The 26,595-nt window shown below is 36.8% G+C and overlaps 1 protein-coding gene across 1 annotated transcript in view; it reads right to left on the bottom strand.

Moving 5' to 3' along the window:
* The window catches only part of LOC127879816 (endoplasmin-like), a 39,004-nt gene that overhangs the window by 2,280 nt on the left and 10,129 nt on the right, over positions 1-26,595 (bottom strand). The window contains exons 3-15 of the mRNA XM_052426872.1: positions 20,417-20,558; positions 17,271-17,387; positions 14,464-14,662; positions 13,953-14,082; positions 13,226-13,337; positions 12,550-12,740; positions 11,776-11,965; positions 9,510-9,748; positions 7,422-7,593; positions 5,800-6,045; positions 2,773-2,909; positions 1,845-1,923; positions 456-611 (exon numbers count right to left, since the gene is read on the bottom strand). Of these exons, the coding sequence (XP_052282832.1) occupies positions 456-611; positions 1,845-1,923; positions 2,773-2,909; positions 5,800-6,045; positions 7,422-7,593; positions 9,510-9,748; positions 11,776-11,965; positions 12,550-12,740; positions 13,226-13,337; positions 13,953-14,082; positions 14,464-14,662; positions 17,271-17,387; positions 20,417-20,558 (2,110 nt within the window). The remainder of the gene's footprint in view (positions 1-455; positions 612-1,844; positions 1,924-2,772; positions 2,910-5,799; positions 6,046-7,421; positions 7,594-9,509; positions 9,749-11,775; positions 11,966-12,549; positions 12,741-13,225; positions 13,338-13,952; positions 14,083-14,463; positions 14,663-17,270; positions 17,388-20,416; positions 20,559-26,595) is intronic.

The raw sequence follows: 26,595 nt of genomic DNA on the forward strand, positions 1-26,595 counted from the left end.
CAATGACCTCAATAATATTTGCCTTATTAATATTTTATACTTGTTTGATTTGATTTGATGTTTAGCTTCATTCAACAGTATGTAAGAAGAATCATGGCACTCAGTTAACCTACTATCACATTTCCTGTCAAGCGTGTTTTACCAGTACTAAGTAAACAAAGTTACGCAAGTAAGGGACAATTTTCTCGACTTAAATCAAAAGTATGGGGCAAATTGCGTTTGACATTATTTCATGACCAACATCCAAGTTATGTGGAAGGGACAGGAATTTATTGCGCCATCCTTCGATTTCTAGTCCAGTGCTCTACCAATTGTTTAATCTGTCTGACATGTGGGGCATCAACCTACAGATAACTCCTCGTGCCATACACTCAATTTTATATTCAATTCCTTTCACAAACATCATGAATTATGCCATGTTAAATGCAGTCCCGTTCAACAAATATAAGAATTACCTGAGCGTTAAGATCTACGTCCATGGCATGCCTCAACATTCTCTCTATTCTCGAAGCGAAGGCTGCAGAATCAGGTACGGTGTAACCTGAGCGCAGGGTGGCCGTCTCGAACATGACCATCGCCAAGTCCTTGGCAGTCTCATCCTCACCGCTGGCCTGAATAGTGAAACGGTGTCAGTGTATGTAGCCTGAACAGTATAACAGTATCCGTGTATGCTAGCCTGAATAATGAAACGGTGTCAGTGTATGTTAGCCTGAACAGCATACAAGTATCCGTGTATGCTAGCCTGAATAGTGAAGTGGTGATTGTGTATGTAGCCTGAACAGTATAGCAGTATCGATGTATGTAGCCTGAATAGTGAAACGTATCAGTGTATGTAGCCTGAACAGTATAACAGTATCAGTGTATGCTAGCCTAACTAGTGAAACGGTGTCAGTGTATGTAGCCTGAACAGTATAACAGTATCAGTGTATGCTAGCCTAAATAGTGAAATGGTGTCAGTGTATCTTAGCCTGAACAGTATAACAGTATCGGTGTATGCTAGCCTGAATAGTGAAACGATGTCAGTGTATGTTAGCCTTAACAGCATAACAGTATCAGTGTATGCTAGCCTGTATGATGAAAGTGTCGTTGTACATTAGCCTGAACAGTGTCAGTTCATGAATATCTGTGAACTGTTCAGCAGCAGGGAACAATCACACTTCATACCAGTCTTTCAAAGACATGCACTTTGTGAAATCAGGCACAAATATAATTGAAAAAAGTCACCTTTGAAATATAGAGTTTATACCTGTAAACTTATATTACAAAATAACATTTAGCAAATTAAAATGCTGTTCGCATTTACACTAAAATGTTATCATTGTGCAAAATCTGTAAACTACGTAACAGCAGTATTATTAAAAACAATATACCAATATAAAGGTTACAAATATCGTTATTTAAGCACAAATTTTGGCATACAAGGCACCAGTATAATTGGGGCCACATCGTTCGAAAATGGGCCTCATGCTATAGGCCAGAGTAGCTTAAGACCAGCCTACGCATTTGTGCAGCCCGGTAAGGAGCTACGCTGTCCACTTTGAATTTACTCAAGGATATCCAGTGACAGGATATCGAGGCATCACTGGAGCTACACTGGCCACATATAGCAAAAGACCAATTTTTGCATGACGCAGGTTATTGAATCAAGCCACCATCCAAATATCAGGTGTTTTCTGAAAACAAATTTTACAAAATAACACAAAGCCACTTACAGAAAACTCCTATCTTAATAAGATGTTTATGTCTGTGCTATCAAGTTAAATGGCAAAAATATAATCAGATGGGACGGGAAGACAACTTACTAATATCTTTCTGATAAAGCATGTAATAGTACAGATACTTACATCCACTCTTGCTTTCAATTCCTTAATCAAAGGATGCCTTGGATTAATTTCAAGCGTCTTCTTTTGGGAGGCATAGAATCTGAAATATAAATTATGTATGTCGCTAATTATCAGCTATTTGCAGTTGTAGCAACAATTCCTCCCATCAGAAAGCTAAACATTTGGTATAAAGCCTTCTATTTCAAGCAGAGTGCAAGGTTTTGTCTAGGTACAACTTAATTAATGCCAGACTTACCTGTAATTTATTACAGTGTAATTTTGCACACCTTGCATTTCTCTAGCTGGCAAAAAACTATGCTCTTATTAATTACTGCATGTCTGATACAAAATGCAACCTTTAATAAAGCTACTACAATGATATTACTGTTTTCTTGTTAAACATCCATTAAGGACCCACATTAACAATAAATGTTAATTATTTCTAAACTTATTTTTACAATGTAGTCTCTGTTTCAGTTTTAACAAGAGAACTGCTTAATGGCTGAGAAAATGCATAAAACACAAATACTGAAATACCGGGTACATCTCCTCATGCTATTTTTTTTTAAACAGAAAAACCAAACATCAAACAATTTCAACAAGCAAATATTTGTAACATTTGTTAAATAATACTGAACACTACATAAATAAATTTTTAAGATTCAAAAATACCTAATGTTAAATGATTTTCAACAAAAAAACACCAAACCTTCCATTATACAATTTTCAACAGAAATAATTGATGGAAATCAAATTTCACACGATAACACTAATGCAAGACCATTTTAAATAGAATCGCCTAATCTTTAACACCTTTAAACAAAAAACCAAGTGTTGAACAAACGATATTCTATAGAAACCTCCATGTTACAGGACCTGCGTTACAGGCTAGCAACATGGGCCTAAGGGAAGGATGTTATAAATAGAGAGTAACCATGGCAACACTTACTGTTGAGAGGGGTCCTGTGCCTTGGCGTAGGCCTGGGCCTTCATGATCCTCTCCATGTTACCAGACCAGCCGTACTGGCTGGCAACCAGAGCGCAAGGGGAGGAGGTCAGACGCTCAGAAACCACTGCCTTCTCGATCTACAAAGCATACAGAAATGCTGATGTTACAAGTTGTCTAAAACTAGGCTGCTATCTTCACAGTTCATACAAAAAGTAATAAAAATGCAAAATTTTGGCTGAAATTTAAGGTGCAAGAAAATTGAAGACTTTCTTGTCTTGTTTGTAAAGCAAAGTCAAGTTCTCCTCTACTTTATGATGTAACAAAATGGCTTCCCACATGAAAATCTCAAGTTTAAGAAAAACAAGAAAAATGTGTTTGTCAGAAACACTATGTCCCCTTCTGCGCCGCTTTGATTTTTTAAATATTTTTTCTAACCTTTGACCTTGAAGGATGACCTTGACCTTTCACCACTCAAAATGTGCGGCTTCATGAGATACACATGCATGCCAAATATCAAGTTGGTACCTTCAATATTGCCAAAGTATTCATACAAGAGTTCCGCGGTCGGAGATGACCGCATTGAAGCCGGATTTTTGATTTAAATGACAGGAAAGTACCTTTCGTGTTTTTGTCAATGCAATACTTAAATTACTGAAATATTGTTCAAAGGTCAAAATGAAATGTAAGTACTTTTCAAGGCATGAGCAAACCTTGTGTTATGTTTTGAATGCATGCATATACATGAACAACAATAACATTTAAGGTCACAAATATGAACTTGAATTGACAATTAGGAAAGTTTGATCTCAATTTTTTTATTTTTTAACATTTTTACATTCAAGGTCACGGTGACCTTGACCTTAAAATGACCAGTGGTCATCTACTAGTTCTGGCCAACCTTCATATCAAGTTTGAAGACTCTAGGTCTAAGCATACCAAAGTATTAACAACTTTAACATATTTACATCCAAGGTCACAGTGACCTCGACCTTCAAATGAATGACCTTGAAATGACCAGTGGTCATCTAAGTGTGCTTGCAAACCTTTACGTCAAGTTTGAGATTCTAGGTCCAAGCATACCAAAGTTATAACAATTTTAACATTTTAACATTGAAGGTCACAGTGACCTTGACCTTCAAATGAATGACATTGAAATGAGCAGTGGTGATCTTCTAGTACTGGCCAACCTTTATGTCAAGTTTGAAGACTCTAGATACAAGCATACCAAAGTTATAACATGGAATAAGAACTTTAACATTTTTACCTACCAAAGTTATAAGAACTTTAACATTTTTACATTCAAGGTCACAGTGACCTTGACCTCAGAATGAATGACCTTGAAATGACCAGTGGTCATCTAAGTGTGCTTGCAAACCTTCATGTCAAGTTTGAAGACTCTATGTCCAAGCATACCAAAGTTATAACAATTTTAACATTTTAACATTTAAGGTCACAGTGACCTTGACCTTCAAATGAATGACATTGAAATGACCAGTGGTCATCTTCTAGTACTGGCCAATCTTTATTTCAAGTTTGAAGACTCTAGGTACAAGCATACCAAAGTTATAACATGAAATAAGAACTTTAACATTTTTACATTCAAGGTCACAGTGACCTTGACCTTCAAATGAATGACCTTGAAATGTCCAGTGGTTACTTACTAGTTCTGGCCAACCTTCATGTCAAGTTTCAAGACTCTAGGTCCAAGCATACCAAAGTTATAACAACTTTAACATTTTTACATTCAAGGTCACAGTGACCTTGACCTTCAAATGAATGACCTTGAAATGTCCAGTGGTTACTTACTAGTTCTGGCCAACCTTCATGTCAAGTTTCAAGACTCTAGGTCCAAGCATACCAAAGTTATAACAACTTTAACATTTTTATATTGAAGGTCACAGTGACCTTCACCTTCAAATGAATGACCTTGAAATGACCAGTGGTCATCTGTTAATCCTGGCCAACCTTCATGTCAAGTTTGAAGACTCTAGGTCCAAGCATACCAAAGTTATACCATGAAATAAGAACTTTAACATTTTTACATTCAAGGTCACAGTGACCTTGACCTTCAAATGAATGACCTTGAAATGACCAGTGGTTACTAACTAGTTATGGCCAACCTTCATGTCAAGTTTCAAGACTCTAGGTCCAAGCATACCAAAGTTATAACAACTTTAACATTTTTTATATTGAAGGTCACAGTGACCTTGACCTTCAAATGAATGACCTTGAAATGACCAGTGGTCATCTGTTAATCCTGGCCAACCTTCATGTCAAGTTTGAAGACTCTAGGTCCAAGCATACCAAAGTTATACCATGAAATAAGAACTTTAACATTTTCGAGCACGCCGCCCGCCCCCCCCGCCCCCCGCCCCCCCGCCCGCCCGACAACATCAATCTATAAGCCGAGATTTTTTCAAAAAAATCCGGCTAAAAATGAGCAATCTTGGCCACAAACACTTGACCTCTGACCTTGACCTTTCACCACTCAAAATGTGCTGCTCCATGAGATACACATGCATGCCAAATATCAAGTTGGTATCTTCAATATTGCAAAAGTATTCATAAAATGAGCGATTTTGGCAACATATATTTGACCTCTGACCTTGAAGGATGACCTTGACCTTAACCTTTCAACACTCAAAATGTGCGGCTCCATGAGATACACATGCATGCCAAATATCAAGTTGCTATCTTCAATATTGCAAAAGTATTCATAAAATGAGCAATTTTGGCCACATATATATATGACTCTGACCTTGAAGGATGACCTTGACCTTAACCTTTCAACACTCAAAATGTGCAGCTCCATGAGATACACATGCATGCCAAATATCAAGTTGCTATCTTGAATATTGAAAAAGTTATTGCAAATGTTAAAGTTGGAGCAAACAGACCAACAGACCAACGTACAGACCAACAGACAGGGCAAAAACAATATGTCCCCCACTATAGTGGGTGGGGGACAACAAAATCTCAATATTTGTATATAACATCAAAACAACATTAGACATGGTCTAAATATACCTGGTCCTTAAGTGCGGAGTCCTTAAGCCACTTGATCAATGGCTCGAAATCCTTCTCCAATTTCTCCTTGTACTCCTTCGCCTTGTCTGATTGGTCAATCTTCACACCCTCCTTAGCAACGTTCTGGAACTTCTTTCCCTCGAACTCTGGCAGTGACTGGATGCAGTATTCATCCACAGGCTCGGTCAGGTAGAGTACTTCGTAACCTTTCTTCAGGAGTCGCTCAACGAAAGGAGATTTCTCAACCTGCATGATAAACATTTTACTCAAGTTTAATTTCACTTTTTATTTATAAATGGCTTTTAGATTTCAGGCCACATTCATACGAACCATTATGATAATTCTACCCTTTTACAGAAGTGTACAACAAATAATAAACAAGATATGTGTTTGTCAGAAACACAATGCCCCCTATTGCGCCGCTTTGAAATAAACTTTCAATATATCATTTGACAGGTTTAGAAATTATTTCCATTTTAAAGCTTATTACTTCCCTTGGATTTTTTATTTTAACTTTTGACCTTGAAGGATGACCTTGACCTTTCACAACTCAAAATGTGCAGCTTCATGAGATACACATGCATGCCAAATATCAAGTTGCTATCTTCAATAATGCAAAAGTAATCGCAAAACTTTAACCAAGGTTATATTTTTGGGACAGAATGACAGACAGGCCAAAAACAATATGCCCCCGATCATTTGATCCGGGGGCATAAAAAGTTGCAACTAAGTTGTTTTTTTTCCAATCAGGAATTAATTATTGAAATTTGCTCAAGAATTTGACAAATACTCATTCAAAGCATAAATTATATCCTGAAATTCCAATTAGCTGTGCTAAGCATTAAATATGTTTTTGCAACAAAACCATAAACTAGAAATGTTTTAGTACTATTCCTTAACTTTAAATGATTCCCCAATCTAGTCAACTATATTTTAAACATATCTACTGTTACTACAATTAGACCATATGAGCCAGGTCATGCGTAAATGGTTCTTATTATGTAAGCGACTGGTGTAGCTCTAGACCAGCCTGTGCTTCCTTTTCAGCAATACAGGGGTCATAACAGGACCAAATTGCCAATCCTGAAAACAGCACCAATTGGGCGAAGCGAAAATTGATTTTAATCATTTTCAGACCCTTCTAGATTGCATTCCAAGCAGGTTTAAATGCATTTTATTATAGCTTTGTTAATACTTGGCGCCCTCGATTGGAATTCACAGGAATATGTGGAATATCCTGCACAAAAAATGCACCATGTGGAGCGGTACCGAAATAATACGAGGGTCAAATAAACAACAGACGCCTGTAAAAAACGAATAAATTTTATGATATCGGCCCAGCAGTTACCTTCTGTAGAACCATAAATAATCAAGATACGCTCCTTACCCCTCCCCCAAAACTCCTCAAATTTTTATTGATCTCAAAAGTGACCCTGATGCCTTGAAATCCGGATATTATGACCCCTGGCTATAAAGTCAAAGAGGACTTGGTGGTATCATTAGCGGACAAGATAGCTCCTGACCAGCCATAAAATTGCACAGGCTGATCTGAAGCTATGCTTGCTGCATAAGGCATAAGACCCATTTTTGCGGGACACTGGTCACATGGGTCTGTCCGGTACCTCTGAGCGACTGGTTCCCGCTATGAAGTAGATGTGCTCCTGCTTGTCTTTCATTCTCTCAATGTAGTCTGCTAGTGTTGTCTGCTCTGTGTCGGAGTTTGAAGATAAAAACTTGAGCATCTTTGCCAGACGAGTCCTGTTGGAATGGTCCTCAATCACACCTAGCTTGATGCTGAAACAAGATACGATCAATTGAGCCGCGTTCTGAGAAAACTGGGTATAATGCATATGCGTAAAGTGTCGTCCCAGATTAACCTGTGCAGTTCGCACAGGCTAATCAGGGACGACACTTTCCGCCTAAACTTGATTTTCAGTAAGGAGGGACTTCCTTGAAACTAAAAATACCATAAAAGCGGAAAGTGTCGTCCCTGATTAGCCTGTGTGGACTGCACAGGCTTATCTGGGATGACACTTTACGCACATGCTTTATGCCCAGTTTTCTCAGAACGCGGCTCAATTAATCAATTTTGTGTTCTGATGTGATACTTCACTTGCCCAATAATCCTCATCCAACAAGTTTGCTTGGCCAAAGGAATCACATTAGTTTTTTTATCTTTTAGTCCAGACTGACTAGTCCCCTACAATTTCATTTGGCCTGACCTAAAAGTTGCTTGTACTGACCTAAAAATGTAACTAATATACTTAGTAAGTTTTCAGTTGTTTTAAAACATATTGCAGCAAAGTATGACAAGAAGAGTCCCCTTATATAAACCAAGGATGAAAAATGAATGACATGGTAAACTGTCCATTTTCTGTATTCACAAAAATGTGACAATTGCTGAATGAGCGTTAAAGTTGTATATCCAATTATTGTGGATAACACAATGTTCATTTATAAACAAACAAAACTTACAAGAACTGCAGAATAAGTGTCAACTGTTAATAATGTATTTTAAACAAGAGCTGTTTGTAAAACATGCATGCCCCCCATATGGGCTGTCAGTTGTAGTGGCAGCCATTGTGTGAATAGGTTTTTTGTCACTGTGACCTTGACCTTTGACCTTGTGACCTGAAAATCTCTAGGGGTCATCTGCCAGTCATGATAAATGTACCTATAAAGTTTCATTATCCTAGGTGTAAGCATTCTTGAGTTATCATCCGGAAACCATTTTACTGTTTCTAGTCACTGTAACATTGACCTTTGACCTAGTGACCTGAAAATCAATAGGGGTTATTTGCCAGTCATGATCAATGTACCTATGAAGTTTCATGATCCTAGGCGTAAGCATTCTTGAGTTATCATCCGGAAACCATTTTACTGTTTTGAGTCACTGTGACCTTGACCTTTGACCTAGTGACCTGAAAATCAATAGGGGTCATCTGCCAGTCATGATCAATGTACCTATGCAGTATCATGATCCTAGGCCTAAGCATTCTTGAGTTATCATCCGGAAAACATTTTACTATTTCGAGTCGCTGTGACCTTTACCTTTGACCTAGTGACCTGAAAATCAATAGGGGTCATCTGCCAGTCATGATCAATGTACCTATGAAGTTTCATGATCCTAGGCCTAAGCATTCTTAAGTTATCATCCGGAAACCATCTGGTGGACGGACCGACGGACTGACCAACCGACTTGCAAAACAATATACCCCCGAGGCATACAAATCTGACATAATTAACCACAAGCCAGTTCTTAAATAATATATACGGGACCTATCGGAAATAGTGTTGTTAGTTGAACTCAGCGATTTATCAGACTAGCATGTTTTTGTTTTACATGTCCGGACCAATATTTTGGTTGTTCCAGACAAAAGAACTACTGTTAATAACGAGTCCTGTTGGTTTAATTTTGTTTCAACAACAATTTTGTGAGATACATGGTAAGTATGGCTATAATGCCCACCTTTCTGTAGATTTTATAATTGAAGAGCTTACTACCCATCAATCATTGAAATGTTTATCATGCTTGAAAAAATGAAGGTAAATTCACTCATTATACACAAGAAAATTTCTATTACAACCATTGGCATAATACAAGACCAAATGTACATGCCTCTAACCTCATTAAACTGAAAGTTGTCTCAGGTTAATTCCCAGAAGAATGACCCATTCCTTTTTAATTACAAACATGACAAGTTTCTCACTTTGTGCTATATTCCTTCCAGAATTTGTCGTAATCTTCACCCTCAATCTTCTTGATCATATCAAGCGTCTTTCGGACCAGTTTCTTCTTGATGACCTTGAGCAGCTTGTGTTGCTGCAGCGTCTCCCTGGATACGTTCAGTGGAAGGTCGTCGCTATCAACGATGCCCTTTATGAAGGAAAGGTACTTGGGCATCATGTCCTCGAAATCCTCCGTGATAAACACACGCCTCACGTACATCTGTCAATAGGCGAGATAAACATGTGATAGACACACGCCGCATGTACATCTGTCAATAGGCGAGATAAACATGTGAACTAAAATCCTCCGTGATAAACACACGCCTCACGTACATCTGGCAATAGTCAAGATAAACATGTGATAAACACACACCTTATGTACATTTGTCAATAGGCGAGATAAACATGAGAACCAAAATCCTCCGTGATAAACACACATCTCATGTACATTTGTCAAAAGGCGAGATAAAAATGTGAACCAAACAATTAAGTGAAGAATTAATGTAATATAAATGCCTATGATGTTAGCATTTAATGTGATTATTGCCTACATTTGAGAATCAATTCATATACTGTAGACAAGCCATTGATTTATTTTGAAATTGATTTAAATATAATACAATTTTTCAAGTTTCTTTTACCCTTTTATTCTACTTTTGACTCAAAATATATTATTCCTTATTTCGTTCAAAAATGTTTTTCTTTTCAAATAAATTTAAGCCAAATTTAAAATCAAGTCTATTAAATCTTACACCTGATTTAATGTTGCGCCTTTAATTAGTTTCCTACAAGAAAAAGTAACATTTGATCAATTTAAATTTTTGCTTAACACTTTCCCACTCGCAAAGCTAAAATGGTTATATGCAATCATCATAAAACTATACCAGCCTGCGAGTAACTCACAGACTGTGTTTAATGCTGTTTGCTGCTCATCAGTATCAGTAGTTTTGAAATGAAGCAGACTTTAATACTTGAATCTTGTAGGAACTGTCTTTAATTATCCCCACGCTTTTTGAAAAAAAGGTGGGGATATTGTGGTGATCTCCGCCGTCCGTCCGTCTGTCCGTCCGTCCGTCCTGGCCACTATCTCCTCCTACACTAAAAGCACTAGAACCTTGAAATTTACACACATGGTAGCTATGAGCATATGTGCGACGGTGCACTATTTGGAATTTTGATCTGACCCCTGGGTCAAAAGTTATAGGGGTTGGGGTGGGGCCGCGTCAGAAATTATCACTCATTTTTTTAGGTTATTTTACATTTACTTCTTTATTTCTACACCGATTCACTTCAAATTGATACTGGACCTCACCTATGACAATACGGTCAATCTCAACCATGCATGGCCCCATTCCCAACCCTGGGGCGCCCCGCCCACATAGGCCACACCCACCAAAAATTTCCATTTACTATAATTTTTTCATTTCTACACGGATTCACTTCAAATTGATACTGAACTTTTGTTATGACATTAGGGTCAATCTCAACTATGCATGGCCCCAATCCCAACCCTGGGGCGCCCGCCCACATAGGCCACACCCACCAAAAAAATCCATTTACTATAAAAAAAATTTAGGTTATTTTACATTAACTTCTTCATTTCTACACTGATTTACTTCAAATTGATACTGAACCTCTCTTATGACAAAACGGTCAAACTCAACTATGCATGGCCCCGTTGCCAACCCTGGGGCGCCACGCCCACATAGACCACACCCGCCCAAAATTGCCTTTTACTATAATTTCTTCATTAATACACTGATTCACTTCAAATTGATACTGAACCTCTCTTATGACAATACGGTCAATCTCAACTATGCATGGCCCCATTACCAACCCTGGGGCACCCCGCCCACATAGGCCACACCCTCCCAAAATTGCCTTTTACTATAACTTCTTTATTTTTACACCCATTCACTTCTAATTGATACTGAACTTCTCTTATGACAATACAGTCAATCTCAACTATGCATGGCCCCATGATCAACCCTGGGGCGCCCTTGGGTCAAACATGCGGCGTGGGGATACGCGTCGGCCTCTGCCGCGCCATTTCTAGTTTAATTTGATTTTCCAATTGACTAAAGAACAGCATCTGAGTGGTAAAGGGTTTAGCAACCTAAATGCCTGTTAAGAATCCAACATCCAATTTAACTTTATGTTGTACCTTCAATTCGTCTCCTACAAGGACAAGAAAGCATTTGGTCCATTCTTAAACAACATAAATGACTGTTAAGCACTTGTTCCAACCTTAATGCCCTCCATCTTCTTGCCATAGTTCTGGAACATGTCACTGGGGCTGCTCTTGGGTACAAATAGGATAGACTTGAAGGTCACCTCTCCCTCTGCCGTGAAGTGGATCTTAGCCAGGGGCTCATCTGACGTCTTGGAAAAAGACTTGTAGAACTCGTTGTACTCTTTGTCCTCTACATCAGTTGGTCTGAAAGGGTAACAGAAATAGGTTAACTGATTATGTCTGCAGAATAGCATTAATTTTTTCATCTCTTAAGCATTATGCTATTGTAAGCTGTCTTCTTAAACAAACAGCATTATTGCTCCAGGAGGACCTCCATTTTTGAAATCTGTTGAATTAAGTAGGAGAACAAACCATTAATTTAAAGCTTCTGTGGGACAAAACTTAATACAAATACTTCAGGTTCCATTAAAAAATTTTAAAGCATAGGTTTAAACTGAGTTCATTACTTTGCTATGCTTTGCATGAATGACCAGTAGATACTTAAAAATCAAGAACAAAGTTGATCTATCATATCTTCATATTTTAGTGGTCAAGAACACCTAAACTACATGTTTTAGTGGTCAAGAACACGAAAACTATTCATTTGTTAATATATCCTGCATAGTCAAGAACTGTTTTAGACCTGTATTTGAATCAAAGGGATGAAAAAAGATAAATGGAGAAGAAAACTACAATCCTTTTATCATTAAAAAGCACGAAATAAGATTGAGGACAAAATCCCTCTCTGTTATCTATACAGCTCCCTGGAGAATCTAGTGCATGCTTACTTGCGTGTCCAGATTGGCTTCACGTTGTTGACAAGCACCCAGTCCCAGATAGTCTTGGTAACCTTCTTAGTCTTCGGCTTGTCCTCTTTCTCCTCCTCTACCTCTGCTTCATCATCATCATCATCTTCATCCTTCTTTTTGTCCTCAGCTGGTGCTTCATCATCATCAAGTGGTTCCTCCACTTCCTCTGTCTATACAACACAGGCAGTCATTGGTGTTAAACCTGTGTTTTTAACCCTTAACCCTTCATTTACGCTTTTTTTTACTCATTTGTAGTTCATTACAAAATCAAATTAAATACCTTTTTTAATTGATTAAAGTTCTAAGGGTTTGATTTCCAACCCTAAGACATTGATGAGCAGTTAACAGTACAAAACCTGAACAACCTGCAAGTTACTCACAGGATGTTTTGGTTTAAAGCTGGTTGCAAAAGCCATTTTCACTTTGCTTCTAAGGGGAAAGAGTTAATCAGGAAACAAGATGTTCTCATTAAGAGTCTTTAAGCTGGAATATCAATAACCATATAGTATTATGACAAAAAGAGGTAACTCGGACATTGACATTCACTGTAATGCACTGTATACCCTATTTAACCTTAGTCAAAATATTTCCATAGATACATAGAATCCAGGCGGTTTATATCCACTTTCTTGGGACATTATGATGCTTGTCTAACCTTGCTTTCCCACAGGAAGATGTTGAAGTTGATGAACTGGCTGTACTTCTGTACGAGAGACTTAAGGGATCCCTCTTCCAGGAAATCATGGGCCTCTTCCTTGAGGTGCAGACTTTAACACAAAATGATCACTGTCCATTATTTGTTGTAATTTGGATTTCATGTATTTGTTCTAATAGATCTATACGGACTTAAAATATATTGTAAAATCTTTTTTTTTAATCATCTGCATGAATTTGATATGGGTTGTACAAACAATTTTAGAATGCTATGATAATTCAGTGAAAAATTGGTTGAAACGGAAATAACCCAAGAGGCTTTGTCATTTTGATAGTCTTGTCTTTACCATTTAGAGACAACGATTTTGTTAAGAATACTTGAAACCTTGTATTTTTAAAGTTTTTAATCACGGTGTGCAATACAAAGAGATTTTTTCAAAATTCATTTTGCTATTGAATAGCTGAAAATTGAAAATTAAAATGTTGCATGCAAAATCAAACTTCTGTTGGGACTCCAATGTTTTTCAAGTAAGGAGTCTCAGGATTGATTCAAAATCCTAGTGAGAACCCTGTAGTTATTAAAAGTTTGTTATTTTCAATTTTTGCAATGTGCAAAAGATCATTAACTTTTGAAATTTGTAATAAAGAAATGTTGTCAAACTAACTGATTTTATCCATTTTGTGTACCCTGCAAAAGAACTATAACATAAAACTTCCAAGGGACCGACCTGATTTGTGTTCCCCGTCCCAGTGTATTGCCACGGGGGTCCTTGGATACGCTGAACTGGTTGGAGTCTGACTCCCAGACATGCTGCTCATCGTCATTGTGCTTTGATGTGACGATCACACGATCAGCAACTGTGGAAGACAGAAAAACATACTCATCCACTCATGATACAATACAATATGTTTATGTGCAGATTTAAATTATGTTTAAATTTTCGGGATATCAGAAAACAGCAATCAGCAGCTTCATAAAGTTAAGACTAAACAGTTTTTCATTCCAGAAATAATAGATGAATTAATGTTTATTTTTTTCTAAAGCTTCAAATTTGGTAAAAATGCAGGGCGATTAACATGGGTCTTGATAAAACCCCAGCTATATTGAGTATATAAATGAGAGTTAAGTGCAAACGAGAGGCAAGTGAACTTATGAATTCACAGAAATTATTGAAGGATATGAAAATCTGGCTAAGGTTTTATAATCTCTTAATCTTTTAGAAGATTTTCAGTACTCACCAAGGAAGGAAGAGTAGAATCCCACTCCAAACTGCCCAATGAGATCTGTCATCTCCATGGTGGACTGAGATTCGCCGAGCTTCGTGAGGAATTCACTGGTTCCTGACTTGGCTATGGTTCCCAGGTTATTGACCAAGTCGGCCTTGGTCATTCCTATGCCAGTGTCAATCACATGGAGGACATGATTGTCCTTGTCAGCCTGAAGCATATAAAATACAAATATACAAACATATGAGCCACCGTACGCAAAATGGGGCTTAATGCATGAACTTTAACCCTCTACCACTTGGAGACGTATTTTATAACATTTGTAGTCCCTTAGAAAATTACACTTAACTAAATAAGCAAGTTTTACACTAAGATACTGATAAGTAGCAAACAGCATAAAATCTGAACAGACTGCGAGTAACTCACATAACTGGTGCCACGCTCGGCTGTGAAAGCTTGTCAGATTTTTTTTTTTTTTTAGGTCACAGTGACCTTGACCTTTGACCTAGTGACCCAACAAGAGATGTGTTAGTCAGAAACACAATGCCACCTACTGCGCCGCATTGGAATAAAAAACATTTGGCAGATATAGAAATCATCTCCCTTTAAAGGTTATTACTTCCCTTGAATTTTGTCCAATCCAACTGGGGGGGGGGGTGGGGGGGGGGCAGGGGAGAGTCTCACATTCAATTATGACCATGTCAGACATCACTGACGACAGGCCTGTGGTTTAAAAGAGATCATAACCAGAGTTGATCATGTATCTATGGACACAAGTCCAAAGGTATGTAATGAACATCAAAGAAATTATAATTATATCATTTAAAAAAAACTTTGAAAAATCAATCATTTGGGTTATAAATAATCAAAATAATAAATCTGTACAGTACCGTAATAACTATGTTTTCAGACATTTAAAAATAATTAATTTTTTTCGTGTCCGAAAACTTAGATACGAAAAATATTCACAAAATACAGTTGTCCGAAAACTTAGAGTAGAAAATTGAAGTGTCCGAAAATAGCGTCAATTGTATCAACGACTACCGGTAATAGCACGCGCTGGTAAAATACCATGCAGTATAGTATAAATTACAGTTATATATGTTTGAACTACATTTTAAATACTTTTAAATGTTTAATTTATTTGACAGAGAGCTACTACAAGGTTGTAGTTTGACCAACGAGTTCAAAGATGAGCATGTGATGTACCGATACTCGCTAGTATGAACCTTTAATTTACACAATAAAAAAGCAAACTATGAATTCTTTGTTTGCTCATTTCCGATAGTTGTTGTCTAACACCTTTCATCGTACGTAAAACTTGCAATATGGTGCATCACACTTTGAAGCTTTTAGTATTTGTTACAGTTATTTTACTGAGAAGGGGTAGTACCATTGCGGTCGATAATTGAACTGTTAATTGGCACTATCCCTGGTAATTGTCATAATAACGCTTATGCTATCGGGCGAAACCATTGTTTAATACTGGTTTACAAGGTAATTTACCCAATAACGCAAATGTTATGGTCCGTTGCCCTCAGGCATGCACCTGCCCAGGGCTCAACATTAACGGTTGTCCTATTGCCCCTGGCAAGTTGAAGTTGGGTCCGGGCAAGTTATTTTATAATCTAGTTGTCCGCTGGGCAAGTGCAAAAAAAGAACAAAGAGTATTTAATTTAGACTTTAAATATACTTTAATTGCTGTAATAATTGTGTTAAATGTGCAAAAATAATTTGTGGTGTATCATTTTGATCTTTATAAAAAAATATGAGGTCTTCAGTTAACGTGATATTTCATGTTTGGGCAAGTGGCTTTACGTTCAGGAAAAGTAGATTTTCTAAATACTTGCCCGGAAGGGCAAGTTGGTTTTAAGGTTAATGTTGAGCCCTGCTGCCATGTTTAATGATGTTAATCTGGTTGTAAAACCCCATGATCGAAGAGTCATTAGATATCGAAAACAGGACCGAAATTTGGTAAAAAGGCGCTGTAAAATATACTGTCCGAAAACTTAGAGACATTAATTATGGACGAAAACTCGTGTGTCAGAAAATAAACAGTCAAGAAAAATAATTATTTTTCCTTAAAAAACGGGTGTCCGAAAACTTAGAGTGTCCGAAAACATAGAGTAATTACGGTACTGTGAAAAGAACTTCAATGCTTGGTAAGGAAATATATAATATGAGATTTATAATTATATAAATTACTTCCCTTGAAAATAATTGTCTGTAACAAATCTCTATTTTTAGTAGCAAATAATTAAAAGCCACTACCGTGACTGTAGATTCACCACTCAAAATATGCAGCTCCATGAGATACACATGCATGCCAAATATATAAAGTGGCTATGTTCAATATTGAATAATTTTCTCCCTTTTTAAAGCTTATTACTTCCCTTAAATCTGTATTTTTTTTACCATAGACCGTAAAGGATGACCTTGACCTTTTACCACAATGTGTTTGTCAGAAACACAATGCCGCCTTCTGCGCTGCTTTGATTCATTTAACAAAAATATATATGTGGGCATGTCAGATAACTGTGTCCATTTAAAGCTTATTACTTCCCTTGACTGTTTTTTCAACCCTAGACCTTGAAGGATGATGTTCACCTTGAAATTGTACTACTCAAAATAAGCAGCTCCATGAGATACACATGCATGCCAAATATCAAGGTGCTATCTTCAATATTTAAAAAGTTATGGCCAATGTTAAGGTTTTAGCACGACGCCTATGGCGGACGTCGGACAACGAGCTGGCTATGACAATAGCTCGGGTTTTCTCCGAAAACAGCCTCGCTAAAAATGATTGGACCTTCCTGTACCTTTATTTTAATGCTGAGTTCTTCTGTGGCGGCCAGTGCAGACTTGTCGGTGAGGGAGAGGAAGCGAATCTTGTCAAGGGCGTCAGAGGCATTGGAAATCAACTCTCTCAAGAAAATCTGAAAATCAATCAAAAGTTAAATTTGTTGTTCAACTTAATGCAAATTTGATCAAAACTGAGTTAAATTCAGCTCATTGGTTTTATCAAATGAAGATTGAAAAGTGAGGACTGAACAATCTGTTGAAGATCAATAAGGCTTTCAAATCAATTAGGGAACCTGAAATTATGGCAGCAAAGAACAATCTATGAGTAACAGGATTCATATGAATGAATGCATATTATCTAAATATCAACGGAAGTTGCCCTTGTGCCAATGATAATCATTTATCATACACAAAAATATGCTGTTATTTATCTTACAAACCAGTCCTAAGCGCAATTTTACAGGAAAATTTAGTGCATTAAAATTAATCTGACATATGTATTTTGTTCATCAACTGTTTATCAGCGTAAAAATAACCTTTTAAGGCCTGATTGGGGCATATTACATTCCAACAGCATTGCATACTAAAATTATGCATGATTGCCACATGTGATTTTACAATGGGAAAAAGATTAGAAGCAAGGTCAAATAATAAATTATATGATTTTAAACTACAAAGCAATTCCATGTCAGTTTCTCTTTGCAATTTGAACGGTCTGTCTGAAAGAAAACATCTCCTGCAATAAGAATTGGCAACAGGAGAGTTTCAATTTCTGGTGCATTTTATGTACGTCACTGAAGGGAAAGTGATGGTACAATGATTGCATTTCCGTCCTGATTTTCATCAAATTCCTATAGCACCTGAGAATTCCAATATATTTAAATTGGCTCAGAGATAGATAATTATATAATATCATCTAATTAACAAATATGGAAGTTTTCTTCAAAATTTGGCTTTTTTTCATTTTAAGAAAGAAATTAATTTAAACAAGAGCTGTCTCCATAGGATGACATATGCCCCCAATAAACGCCTTGATAGAAGTTATTGAAATGCATTAAGTGACCCTGTGACCTAGTTTTTGACCCGTCATGACCCATATTCGAAGTTGACCTAGATATTGACCAGATACCACTTCTGACCAAGTTTGGTAAAGATCGGATGAAAACTATTTGAATTAGAGAGCGGACACAAAAGTGTGACAGACTGACCGACGGATATTGCGAAAAATAATATACCCCCTTTTCTTCGAAAGGAGGCATAAAAATAAGTTTTTGAACTTTCCCCAAAAGCTTCATGCCATGTTTAACAGTGCTTCATCAAAAGTTGAATGAAAATTCCAAATTATTATGTGTAGCATTTAAGATACTGGAAGCTGTTAACCACTGATGTTGAATCAGGTCAATATTGTCCTTGTTCAATACTATCTTGGAAACTTCAAGTAACAATCAGAATGTTCTGGTACCCAGTATCCAAATGCTCAGATGTAATCTTTCTGTGTAATCAGTATCTCAATGTACGTATATAACAACATTTCATATGTGCTACAACCATGTACAAGTCCAATAACACAGGAGAGAAAACGTAACCAATTCCTTTCTAGATCGAAAACATGTGGCATAATGGAAAAAGTTTTAATTACTAACAGACTGGCAAATGCATGCATTGTCAGAAAAAACACCATCTACTCAGCACATCACAATAAAAAATGTATTGATGTAAACATATTGTTAACTGATGTCAGCGTGTGGAGCTACCACTCAGGTGTCTGGTATATTGGGTTTTTTATTGCCAAGGTCAAATTCATATAAGCTGAAGGAATCTTATTGCTGTTTATCATATATTCAATGTACCGTATATTTTTCCATAGTCACGGAAACTTTTATATACAAATGCAATAAGTATGTATGGTCTTAACTCCATTTTCAATTTTCAGTTTAACATTTCTTCAATGTCTTTAAACCAAATGTTAACTTGTTTTGATATTTTTTATGCACAACAAACTGACCAGGATACCAAAATGCGCCAGATCTGTCAAACATTTGCAATGTGCTCAGTTCAAACAGATTACATTAAAAAACTGCTGTTTGTAAGTTCTAATGCTGATATCAACCAGAATGTAGCCCTAAAATTCACTGCCTCACACAGCCATCTCCAGCCTGTGTGCTATACGGCATGTAAGTATTACTGGGTAAATGCTTCATGTACATCCCATGACGCCATAATACATAGTTACCTGGGTGCACAGGTAAATGCTTACAGCCAGAGTTTACCAAGACTTGACAGGTACTGAGGTATGCTAACAGCACCATTCTAGTTGCCTCCCAAGACACTATCACATCAAGCCTTGCCAGATCATTAGTGTTCTATAGTGTGCTGGGCTCTCCTCTGCACAAGTCCCACATGAACACATATTCATTTCAATATTGAAATTATGGGGCTGGTATTGATGATTCAAACAAACATTTCTGTGTGAACTTCCAAAACCAAAAATAAATCTGAACCATACTTTCCTTTCAGTAATGAATTTTCCTAGAAGAATTGTTGGACCTTCTGTACATAACTAAATGCAATTTAAACGTTCTGTGCCAGGGACTAGTATCAACAAGAATCTCAAAAAAAAATCTATCCACACCAAGACATTATTGTTTTACCTCAGGTAATTCACACAAAAAATATTTCCCTTATGTTGTTAACTAACAGCAGGAGGTCACAAAGGTGAGATGTCAGCAACTATGGAGCAGCTATCAATCTAATCACACATGATGTATATAGCCTTAGGCACCATAATTTTTCAGAGAAAAATCAGCACAAACACCATGTTATGGGAGCTATCAAATAAAAGAGTATAGCGAAAAACATCTTTGGATAGTTCACAATACCATAAGAAACAGCATAATGTGCACTAAAATTAAATGGAAGGTACCATACCTCAACACATGTTTACTACAGGAGAATATTTTTTTTCATTTTTTTTAATAACTCACCCCTTCCCCCTGATTAATATAGGCAAAATCTGAATGTTGAAATGTATTTATATTTCAGTGAAAGTAATTTCATGATTCTACATACATGTACATATATTTGGCGTAAAAATCCCATTCCCCCCTTCAATGACTTCAGCCAAGTTTCCCCTTGAGAGAGCATGTACCCAAGCCAAACTGACCTCCTTGTTTTTGTAGAGCGAGTTGATGATGAGTTTCATCATACGGTCCACCTCTGCCTGGAATTGATGCTTCTCTGCCTTGTCCCGCAGCTCCTTCATTTGAGCAACATTCAGCCCATCAAGCTTGATTGCTTCCTCCTCTCTGTAAATATACAACCATATAAGTTGTGTGGTGTAAAAAATGGATCTTAACCCTTTGCATGGTGGGAAATTTGTCGTCTGCTAAAATTTTGACTGCATAATTTCTAAAATTAGCATTTTCTCCGATTTTTTTTCAAAGTATACTATAAGAATAGCAAACAGTTTGGATCCTGATGAGACGCCACGTTCTGTGGAGTCTCATCTGGATCAAATATGTTTGCAAAGGCCTTAAAAATTCGGTTTCAGCACTGAAAGAGTTATGTTGTATGCAGCTAGGAAAGCTCCAGACTAGCTTGCACATGAGCGCAGTTTGGTCATGAGCTACGCTGTCCTCTATGGGACCCCAAAATCATGCGTTGTTTTATAACAGAACGCATAGCTCCTGACCAGACTGAACAATTGCGCAGGAGAGTCTGGAGATATTTGGCAGCAGGGGTGGCGAAATCAAATGTCCGAGTTGCCCGAGTCGTACATTTGCTTGTCTGGGCAACTGACTTTTTTCAATTGAGTTGTCCGTGGACAACAAGTTTTTTAAAAGTCGCGTCCAGGTATACAAAAATACATTGTATTAAAGCCGTAATTAAGTTTTACAAAACCGGAGGTTGACACGCGATTACATTGTCAGTGCTATTTGCGGAGCAATCAAGCTTAAATACGTGCACTTTTCTGCGCAGTGATCTCCTTTATTCTATATGAGACCGGGAGCATGCCGCATTTTCACCATTCGGCCCGACTGTTAGACATTGTACAGACTGGTTTCTTTATTTTTACAATCAGACGGAAATAAAAAGTATCAATCTAAGATAATCAAAACACGGTCTACCTTGTTATTTAAGACGACTTTAATGGTAAAGATGAAACTTTTTTTTTATCTTCAACAACGGAGCAGAAACCCGAAGCTTTGAGCAGCCCACCTCCCAAAAAACTAAGAAAGATTATGATAAAAATATGATATAAGTAAACGCAACAGAACTTTTCTAGAAACTTGGCTAACCGATTTTCAATGGTTACTAGTTTATATAATCAAATTGCTACCAGTAGCGGAGCCTCGGTCTGATGAGGTCCACATATTGGACTAGTTTAATTTGTTAAGATTACAATGAACTTATGTTCAGCACATGTTTTAATAACACTAGCTTCGCAAGATTTAAAGCTTGAGCAAGTCTTTATATTGTTTATAATATACATGTACTGCTATAATGAATGTACCATTGAAATACAATAATAAACAAAACAAGCAAATCATACTCATTTTGATATATTCCACATTATTTAACATTAAGCAATAACTGAGTTTATAATTTATATAAACATTAACGGACAAGTGTAGTTCAGCAACGGGCAAGTTAAATTTCCTAAATGGTTGTCCGCGGACAAGTATAGTTTTTTGAGATTTCGCCACCCCTGGGCAGTATATGGCCTAAGACCTATTTCATAGAATTCATTATTGAAATTATCAAAGCTTGGGTAAATTCAAATTGTCTGCCAGTGCATGAGCTCTCATTATTGGCGACTAACTTCACTGTCACATTTGATACTTGGATTGGCTGCACACATCAGCAAGACAAAAAGGGTAAATTGTATCAACAGTATGCAGATCGTGAAAATGTAAACAGACATTAAGGAACTATTTTTAGCCTCACACTACCAATGTACTTTTATGAGATAGCGTTTTTAATGTCTTACAGAAATATTTAATTTAATGAAAGCTAACCCATCATCTCAATCCAATCCTCATTGATATCACTATAGAATTTGAATTCATGATGCATCAGCCAAAAAGTGAAACCATTTATAATGCTTATCATTTTCTTGCTAATGCCAAAGTTTCACCAAAAGGCAAGATAAAGGAGCATAAATAAACACAGGATTTACAACTAAAATGAACTGCTTCTTGTGGACTTGAAGATCATTACCAAACCATTTAGGAACATAATGTTACATTCTGTGCCAAGGTAAATGCATTAAATCGATCTGATCAAAGGAAAATGTTAGAAAACCTCCCAACAATATACATGTGTATTATACATCTATAGATGATTCTTATGCATTTTATTTGAACAAATCAGAAAGAACACAACAGCAAAAAACAAGAAATGGGTTTGTCAGAAACACAATGCCCCCTAATGCACCGCTTTTTTGTTGACCTTTGACCTTGAAGGATGACCTTGACCTTTCACCACTCAAAATGTGCAGCTCCATGAGATACACATGCATGCAAAATATCAAGTTGCTATGTTCAATATTTCAAAAGTTATTGCAAAACTTTACTATATTAATTTTTAAAATTTTTGACCTTTGACCTTGAAGGAAGACCTTGACCTTTTACCACCCCAACCCCCATAACTTTTGACCCAGGGGTCAGATCAAAATTCCAAACATACGCTCATAGCTACCATGTGTGTAAGTTTCAAGGTTCTAGTGCTAATAGTGAAGGAGGAGATAGTGGCCAGGAAGGACGGAAAGATGGCGGACATATCCACATAATCCCCACGCTTTTCGAAAAGCATGGAGATAACTTTATGACTCTTTAATGCACCATGTGTATGATTACTAAGTTGTGTTTACCGAAAAGTGAAATACATCCTAGTGATGGTTTGTATAGACCAGGCTCAGGTGCAAAACAAACACATTCGTGACTTACATGACGTACTGAGATTCAACATGTACCAGCTTAATGCACAACTAAAACCATGCAACAGTCTTAGCCACTGACATCAGCTGTTTGGCACATAGTTGGCATAGCATCAGCGGTTTGTGTAGCAGTGCAGTCTAAAGTTATCCACAGACTTTCAATATAATGAACACATGGGGGTATAGCTGTGGGATAAATTCTGGCAATAGTTTCCTTTTTAATGATTATGTATTTAAAGAGTACTATATTAACAATCAATTTATCTAAATGCAATTCTAAATGCCTTTCTAACAGATAACGCTAAATTAAATCCTCCAAAGCTTTGCTAATTTCTCAAACAATACCTTCAAATAAGTATAATACTAGCACATAAAATACAAACAAGCAAATTCGTGGAATTGATGTTCGGGGCAGGCCAGCAAATATGCTTCTGGACACAAAAGTGTTACATTTGACACTCGGCTAAAAAGCATTTTTGTTTACATACAAAAGGCCATAACTCCATTATTAACAGATGGTGTACATTGCCATTTGGCGTGCAACATCTTCTTATCCATAAATATACTCATACCAAGTTTCAATGAAATCCGCCAAAGCACTTCCAAGATATGGCTCCGGACACAAAAGTGCCGGCCAGCCAGACAGATGGAAAGACGGACGGACAACGCCAGAACAATATCCCTTTGCCTATGGCGGGGATAATTATGCAGGGCCTTGGCTCAAAACATTAGCCAATTTTATGGTAGAACACAGAAATTCTTCATATTTTATCAGTTTTATGGGTTTTTAAAAAGAATTTTTGTAAAGCCAAATGGAAATTTATTTAGCCAAATTTTCCAATTTGTAGCCTTTTGCTAATTTTGCAAAAGGCAGAGCAGGCCCTGACTATGATAATATTATCAGAATACAAAACTGAGAGATTTGTAAACCACTGTATGCTTAATAAGCAGAACATGCTTCTTGATTACCAGGTAGGATGATCTATTACAACTGTAACTGGCAAGTGGCACATGTAAGAATCCTGATAATTGAAGTGAGTTTATTGGAACAACATCAGTCTCATAAAAGGAGTAGAGGTTTATTGACCCATCAAGATCAGCGAGTACATTGTTTTCTCACTTGGGTTTACGTGAGCCCAGCTCTATGAAAACTTGCTACATTACCACTTAGATACGAATTTCAAGCATTTGTAGTGTAAGTCCCTTAGAAAGTTAAATTTAATTATATAACTTAGTTTCTTACTGAATTCAAGTATTAAAGGCTTCATTTCCAAGCCTTGGATACTGATGAGCCCCAAACAGCAACAAACCTGAACAGACTGCAAGTTATCCGCAGGCTGTTCTGGTTTTACTCTGTTTGCACATTTTCACTTTACTTATGAGAGGGAAAGGGTTAATACATGACATTGTGCGTTGAGTGTTCTCGCAGATTAGCCTGTGCAGTCTGCAGGCTAATCTGGGACAACACTTTACACACCAAGCTAAAGTTATCATTATTTAATGGGGTCAATACATATTACCAATGACCAGGGATTTTAATTGAAGCAGAATCCTGCTTTTCGATGCAAGCATTTAGCAATTGAATCACTTTTGACTCTTCCAAATTATCTTCCTTGCATCATTTTGATGCAAATGTTACCATGAAACTAACATACAATGTATGTTTTACTGCAGAAAAAGTTGTGTTTTCGTTAAGCAAGATATACTAAAAGTTATACAAAGCAATATTTGTAGAGCAATCAAATAATATCCACAAACAAAATATCGAGATTTCAGTATTCTGACCCCTGAAAAGTAAATTTGACTCCTGAAAATTTCAAGCACAGGGTCATTTGACTACTGGTTTTTAAAAAATATTGAAATCCCTGAATGACATATCTTGTGTTTGCCCAATTGCAAAGAAACATTTTAAAATTCACTAAAGAAAACAATCCTTACTACAAAGGCTATGTGAATATAAAGTGTAAATTATGTACTCAATTGTGTTTTTATTTTTATTAACATCAAACAATTTAAAGTAGTTTTTTCCTTATTAATCTTTAAAACAAGAAACCGTCGGAAACGGGTGATGCTCCCCAAAGTTTTTTTTGGTCACAATATTGCACTATATATTCAGATAAAAGGAAACGTCTTGAGGGCACAGTAGTTTGGGGGACAAGACTTTTTTTTTATAGCAAATTTCAAAGGGCCATAACACTGTTAAGTATCATCCGACCAGAACCTGCTGATAATATGCACATCTACTCTTGGTAGTGAAGCTTCCCATAAAGTTTCATTGAATACCGGTGATTAGTTGCTGAGAAATAGCCCTGACAAAAATTGTGCATGGACGGACAGGCAGACGCACACACGGACAGACGAAGCGGCGACTATATGCTCCCCTCAAAATAAAAAATCCACGTCAAATTGGTTATGTTTCAAAAATTTCCAATATGTTATCATCCAACCAATCCCAAAAGCAGTCAAAAATCACTACACTGATCCAAATAACTTTTTTTTTTGATAAAACAAACGCATAACAAAAAGTTCTAAGCTTAAAATTGACCACCAATAATAAAATGTTTAAAGTCATTAACTCCCAGTAATAGCTTACAGATGTTATTGCGCTTTATGTGTTGGTATGTTTTGCCAGTTCTAGACAAGACAGAGCAATATGTGCTTCATTACAGAAGGAATCTGTTCATCAGGTTATGATCATACAAATTATGGTTCAAATGTGATTCTTTGATACCTACTTCTTTATTGTTTATTACATGTAATTAACACATAAACACTTAGATACGTATTTTTACGCATTTGTAGTCCCTAAGAAATATAAATTTAATTAAAGAGTTTTCTTACTAGATTCAAGTTTTAAAGACTTCATTTCCAACCCTTTGATACTGATGAGCTGCAAACAGCATAACTGCGAGTAACTTGCAGGCTGTTCTGGTTTTATGCTGTTTGCATATAGCAATTTTTTGCTTTGCCTCTGAGTTGGAAATGGTTAAGCATTGGATTAGAAACTTGTAAATTCTAATAACACTTATAAACAAGAAACCGCCAGAGAAGGGTGATGCTCCCCAAAGTTTTTTTTGTCACAATATTGCACTATATATTCAGATATAAGTAAACGTCTTGAGGGGCATAACTTGGACAAAATAATACTATGGATGGTTTAGCAACTTAAAAATGTCAAAGGGCCATAACTCTCTAAATAAATCATCTAACCAGAACCCACAAATAACATGCGCATCTCCTCAAGGTAGTTAAGCTTCCCATAAAGTTTATTGAATTCCAGTCAGTAGTTGGGGAGAAATAGCCCGGACAAGAATTGCACTATATGTACAGTTAATAGAAAATTTCAAAGGGTCGTAACTCTGTGAAAAACCATGTGACGAGAACCCCGCTGATAATATGCACAT

The sequence above is a fragment of the Dreissena polymorpha genome, chromosome 1 (genome assembly GCF_020536995.1).
Source record: "Dreissena polymorpha isolate Duluth1 chromosome 1, UMN_Dpol_1.0, whole genome shotgun sequence".
NCBI classification, from domain to species: Eukaryota; Metazoa; Mollusca; class Bivalvia; order Myida; family Dreissenidae; genus Dreissena; species Dreissena polymorpha.